At 42.1% G+C, this 6,671-nt stretch overlaps 1 protein-coding gene across 3 annotated transcripts in view; it reads left to right on the plus strand.

The window, feature by feature from the left end:
• ADAMTS9 (ADAM metallopeptidase with thrombospondin type 1 motif 9) overlaps positions 1-4,307 on the plus strand; it is a 163,154-nt gene extending 158,847 nt beyond the window's left edge. For all 3 annotated transcript variants that reach the window (XM_078076296.1, XM_078076312.1, XM_078076301.1), the window contains 2 exons: positions 763-857; positions 2,743-4,307. In XM_078076296.1, coding sequence (XP_077932422.1) covers positions 763-852 — 90 coding nt within the window. In that variant the 3' untranslated portion in view covers positions 853-857; positions 2,743-4,307. The remainder of the gene's footprint in view (positions 1-762; positions 858-2,742) is intronic.
• Positions 4,308-6,671: the final 2,364 nt, after the last annotated feature.

Raw genomic sequence — 6,671 nt, forward strand, 5'->3', positions numbered from 1 at the left:
AATGTATGACCATTGCTTTCCTTGTGAGTTGGGATTGTGTGATGAGGCTGAGGTTGGCAGCATTGGTGTATGCTGTATTCTCCTTGCGTGGCTGTCGTGTCATGACATGAGAAACACAATGCTTTGCCATCTCAGTTTGATAAAAGAAAAGCTCCTATGCCAAGATGCCTTAAAAGAGCAACATTCGAAGTCACTTTTGTTTCCTGGTTCTGACATGATGGTATACGCTGGTAATAAAATAAAGCAAAATGTTATGATAGGGCAATCCGCACAGCATTCCCAACACTGCCAAGTTACACTGGTGTCACCATGATTTACAGTGTGCTGAGCAGCAGTGTTAAAGCAAAATGAGAACTGTCACCACTACGCATCCTGCTCTGGGAGCCCGAACACAGGCACAGGCATTAAATGAATGAATGAACGGGGCTGTGTTCCAGTAAAACTTTATTATGGATACTGAAATTTGAATTCCCATCATTTTCACATGTCAGGAAATAGCATTCTTGGTTTGCTCCTTCTCAACCATTTAAAAATGTGAACACTATTCTTGATTTATGGGCCGTACAGAAATAGGCGGCAGGCTGCACGGGGCCCACAGAGCCTAGTTTGTCAGCCCCGGTTTTAGGCCACTTGAGGATGTTGGGCTCTGCTTCTGTTCGGAAGGCTTCCCTCCTGGGCATGCAAGGGAGATTTGCCCAAAGCCGGGGCAGCCCTGGGAACACCAGCCAGGCGGGTAGTCTGAGCGCGGGCATTTCCTTGCAGGACGGTACCCGAGTCGTAGGAAAATGCGGTGGTTACTGCGGAAAATGTACTCCGTCCTCTGGCACTGGCCTGGAGGTTCGAATTTTATAGTCAAGGTAAGTCAGTCCCGCATTTCTCTCTCTTTCTCTCTCTTGTTCTTTCTGTAAACTCATGACTAGCAAATGGAGGTGGGTCAGTTGCCCCCAGACAGGTTAGTATGAAGCACCTTGAAAGTGATTCAGTACTATTCTACCTTTTTCTCTCCTGCTCATCTGCCCTCACGTGATTGAGGTCGTCTGTGCTCCACGCTGGGATGTGAGGTCCCTAGGCTTCTCTGCATCAGATTCCTCTGTGGTATTCATTCGAGATACTTACCAGATTCAATCTCTAGAGGTCCTTAGGTCTCTGGCACATCTAACAATCTGTATTTTTGATACAGGGAATTCTGATCCAAGTGACCTATGGATTCATGTTTGAGATGCTGCCCAAGAGTATTGCAGTAGTAATATTAATGACATTCGGTGAGCCCTATGTGTCAGGCACCGTGCTGAGCACTCTGCAGGCATTCTTTCCCTGAATCCTCACAATAAAGCCACAAGATGGGGCTGTTATCCTCATTTTACAGATAGAAGCTGAGGCCCACAGAGCGAAGTGGATCGCTTAAGGTCCCGGTAGATTCCTTTGGCAGAACCCATCAGTGCTCTCCACCAAAGCCAGGGCTCTTGATTAATATGCTGTTCCACACATTTGTGACTCAGTGTCATCCAAGGGCTAGCGTGATCAGTGGGAACCTTGTGGGATGCCAACTCTCAGGCCTTACCCTAGACCTACAACCAGAATCTCTATTTTAACAAATCTGCAAGAGAGTCACGCAGGGTAAGGTTTGACAGTGCGTGGTCTAACTACCTTATGCTGCCACGTGCTCGCTCTGCTGGGCAGAGGACTGAATTGGTCACTCTCTCTTGTCCCAGTGCCTTCAGCTGCAATGGATAAGTTCAGCCAATTCAATGAGCCTTCTACAACTTACTTCAAGCTTTCAGCAGCCCATTCTCCTGTAGGGCTCTTCAAGATCCTGACATAGGCGTACCTACCTGACATTTATGTATCAGTATTTCACCGTTGCATTAAACATCCATATTCAAAATGATGATCTTAAATTAGGATTGTTTCCATTGCAAGAGGTAACAGGAAAAAAGGGAAATTTACCGCCTTAAGTACCTGAGAAATCCAAGCAGTGGGCTAGCTTCAGGCATAGCTGGATCCAGAGGCTCAAATGGACTCATCAAGACCCTTTCGTACTCCCATCAGAGGGCAAGGCTTGCTTCATTCTCAGGCAGACCATCTCCCCCACTCCATGGTCCCTGGCAGCTCTAGGCTTACATCATTTTTGCAGCTCATGGCCCCAGATAAATGCTCACCTCCAGCATCCATTCTGCACAAGAACTCAGGCTCTCTTTGGTCACATGGGCACTTCTGAACCAATCACAATGTCCAGGAGACTGAGATCATGTACCCGCCTGGTACATGATCTCAGTCTCATTTAGAAGAGGAAGCTTCATTTAGAAGAGGAAGAAGGAGTTTATTGGAAAAGAGGAGATGGGATGGAGGCAGGCAAAGTCAGGTATCCACTAGAGAGCCCCATTTTATATGTATTTTACATCTAGTAAAATAGTTTTGTATGTGTTTCTGTGTAGTAAAATTTCTGTGAGTGTATATACATAATATTTACATGTATGTCTAGAAAAAAACTAGAAGGAAATGTACCAATATTTGAAGAGCATTGTCTCACGTGAGAGATTTCAGGCTAGTAGTTTTTTATTTTATTCTTTTTATACTCCCTTGAAATGTTCATGTTTCTTATAGCAAACATATGTCACTTTTAAAATCTAGAGAAAATAGTGTCATTTTTAAAATTCTATATATAAAAATGTATAGGTTACCTACTTTTGACTTATGTATGGCATTTGAGACAGATGGTTTACATTTCTTATTTATTTTCAGGTGCTCTGAAGAGGAAACCACTATGGGATGGATGAAGGATAGTAATGCAATACCTCCACCTTGAATTTGTGTGTGTGTGTGTGTGTGTGAGGACTTGTATGAGTGTGTGTGTGTGTACATATGCACATATATACATATACACACACACATATATATGTACATATATATGTACATATACATATATGTGTGTACATACATATACATATATATGTACATATATATGTGTGTGTGTGTGTATATGTGGAATATCCTAATGATGTAAAGTTTAATATTTATGTTTGAAATTATTTATTGTGATGTAATATTTTTGTACGTAAAATGATTCTATTATGACTGCCTTTTGCATTATTTTGTCCCTTGCAGTCAGATCACTGCATTTTACGTACTCTACATTATATGTAGTACTATGACAAAAGTGATCCTTCATTATCACGGTACACTATTGTTTACTTTCTATCTGTAAATATTTTATTGTTACTTTTTAAAATTGTACTTTGTTTTTTTAAAACAACCTAGCTGCCATCAAGGTGCTACGGGAGTCGTGTAAGTGTACTTTGGCATTTCTAGGAAAGTATCAGCCAATAAGTAATGTAGTGATGTCACAGATCGTTCCAGCTATTAGTTATGTTAACTATTCAGTTTCATGTGATCTCTGGGGAAAAAAAAAAATTGCTGCCTTGGTGCTATATATTGTATATATTTAAGTGATCATCAGCCTCAGAAATGTAAACATTTTTAATAAAAGGGAGGAATGGAAGGACACTTTGCAATGGACAGAATCACTTGGAAAAATAAGACCAGCTTGTTTATCCTTATTTTTGGACATGCCTATTTTGGAAGAGAGTTGGACTCTGTTCTTCTTTTTTGTTATTGTTGTTAATACTTTGCTTCAGTTCATGGTGCCTGGAGCTCTCTGAAGTTAAATGGAGCTTCATTACAGAGTGATACTGAGAAAGTGGGATCCTCTCAACATTTTGCCAAGATGTTCTAAAGTGGTGTCCAAGTTTATCAGTGGCAAGACAGAGGATGCTCAGGATGGGATGACCTTCAGCACTCCCAGCACACCTGGAGAAGTTCAGAACCAGTTCTTAGTCATCATGATTGCCTTTTGCATAAACACCTTGGCTGGTGACATGCCTTCTCGTCAGGATGTGAGCCTAGGACCCTGCCAGTGTTCATGGCTGCTACCGTAATCAGCATTTGTGAGAAGACATAAACTGTGGAGTACAAGACGCCTGAGTCTTTCTGATTTTCCATTAATGCACTGCTTGTTACTTATTTCCAAAATGGAAGTTGAAGTCAGTGTCTTTCTGCCCTTCTGACCTGATTGAAGGGAAATCATTACCAGTGGCCCATGGCAGGTGCTCGCTTTGAGAAATCCTACCCACCTCCACAACCCAAAGAGGTTAGAAAAAACCTGGCAGTAACCTCCAACCTCAAACAAACTCCAGAGTGCTCCAGAAGAAGTTATACTCTGTGTAGGAATAAGTGTTATTCTCCTTTATTAATACATTGTGAAATATACTATGAATAAATACCATGAGCACATCCAAACATGTGTTTTACATGGTTTCTGGACTCTTGATTCAAGTAGGAATGAAAATATGTCTAATTTTTTAAGATTGCCGGATTGAGAAGCAAGGCATATTTTCATAATCCCATCAATTACAGTTGCCACTCCAGAGATTAATAAGGGATGGGGATGGTCCCCAAGGTCTGCTGTTTCACCCAAAATCAGTTGAAGTGGTTCTGAAAGAGACATGACTCTTTTGTCTGTGTGATGGGGAACAAATGAACAAATAAAAGAGGAGATTAAGTGGGCTTGGGGGCTTCATTGTTAATTTTATATAGCAGGAGTTTCTACTCTGTGGACTTAATGGTGTCTAGGGAAATAAGGAAATCAAATAAACAGCAAATAGTAAGTGGGCATCCACCATATGCCAGCCCCTCTTCTGAATTGTTTTAGCTCATCCTCATAACCACCAAGTAGAAGTTCACATACAGTGAATAAGTGGCAGTCCCCGAAAGCCCCTTGTGTGGCTCTGACTGGGTTACATGTCCACCTCTGGGCCAGTCACGTTGTTGAGGGGCTGATGTCATGTACCACCTAAAGTCAGGTGATTGGTAGCTTCAGCTGGAGGGAGAGGGAAAGGTTTTGTTATCAGAGGATAGATAGTATAAAGATAGACAAAAGCAGAAGGTATCCACTCTAGAATCCAACTGTGTATGTGTGTGCACGTGCGCGCATGCACAAACTCAAATCCCATAGCTTATATCACAGCATTGGTATAATCCCTCAGCATTGTCCGAGACCTGGGTTCTCGTCCTTTTCTTGACATCTACTAACTGTCTGATCCTGAGCCTTAGTTTCTTCATCTGTAAAATGAAGCTATTGATAGTCCTCCCACTTACCTTGTGAGATTGTTTATTGAAGACCTTTTCAGCTCTACATCAATGGTGTCAAAATAGCTGCCCTCAAACTATGCATCAGCAAATTTAAACTGATGGACAGCAATGGAGACATGAACTGTTTCAGTTAGGAATTGAGTTCAACTGCTAATTTCAGAGACCTGACTACACTGGCTTATACATTAAAAAGTGTACTTCACTGTTAAGTAAAAGAAGCCTGGAGGTAAGCAATCCAGGGCTGGTATGGCAGCTCCACAAAATCCTCAGGGGCAGAGTTTCTTTCTCTATCTCTTCTTCTCAATCCTCCATAGTTCAATATAGCTGCTAGGGTTCCAGCAATCACTCACAGATTCCGGGCAACAAGAAGAAAGGAGTGGAGGAAAAGGGTAAAAAGTGGCCTGGCCCCAGCTCTCTATATTTCTTTTAAAAAGGTTTTCCAGAAGCCTCATTTAACAAATTCCACTTAAGCTCCTCAGCCAGAATTTAGTCATGTGACTGCACCTAGCCAGCAGGAGCAATAGGGAAACCGGATTGTTTCACAGAGTACGTTGCCAACCTGAATAAAATGAGGGATGTGTTCCTATGAAAGAAGGCAAAATGAGTTTGAGAGAGACAACAACAAGTCTCTGTGACAGGTTCAAATACAGAGACAAGAGGGAGTGGTTTGGAAGAAATTATCACAAAGTAAGCAAGAGATAATAGGATCTGGATGAGAGTTGTAACTATCATAATGGTGGAAAATTATAAAGTGATGGAGGTAGTAAAATGAACAGAAGCTGACAATGGATAGATTGGGGGTGGACTGCAGGAAAGAAGATCGCTGGTAGGGGTTCAGAGACGAGGTTTCATTTGCCTGCAAATACAGCCAGGGTGATGCAAAGATGAATGCATACGTGGCTGAATGGACAGATACCATCTTTTAGTCTGTTAATCTTTTATATTTTTATAGCACTATATAAATTAAATATTGTCTTTCTATTCTTTTCATTCATTTATCTACCCGAATAATACTTATTGCACATCTGCTAATTTCCAGGCATATTCTCGGCACTAAGGGGTGCAGCAGTGTATTCGTTAGGGCACAGGCTAGAGGCTGTATTAGTCCACTAGGGCTGCCGTAACAATACCACAGAGCAGGTGGCTTCGGCAATGGAAATTCATTGTCACCATTCTGGAGGCTACAAGTCCGAGATCAGGGTGCCGCGTGGGTTGGTTTGTGATGAGGCTCCCTACCTGGTTCATAGACATGCCTGGACATGCCTCTTCTCACAGTGCCTTCTCATGGCCTTCCCTCAGGTGAGCACTGAGATATATATATAGAAAGAGAGAGAGAGAGATCACCATCTTTGGTGTCTCTTTCTCCATATGAGGACACCAGTCCTATTGGCTAGGGCCCCACCCTTGACTTCATTTAACTTTGATTATCCCCTTACAGGTCATATCTCCAAACATGGCCACATTAGGGGTTAGGGCTTTAACATAGGACTTTTGGGGAGGCACAATTCAGTTCATAACAGAGA

This window comes from Halichoerus grypus, chromosome 1 (genome assembly GCF_964656455.1).
Source record: "Halichoerus grypus chromosome 1, mHalGry1.hap1.1, whole genome shotgun sequence".
NCBI classification, from domain to species: Eukaryota; Metazoa; Chordata; class Mammalia; order Carnivora; family Phocidae; genus Halichoerus; species Halichoerus grypus.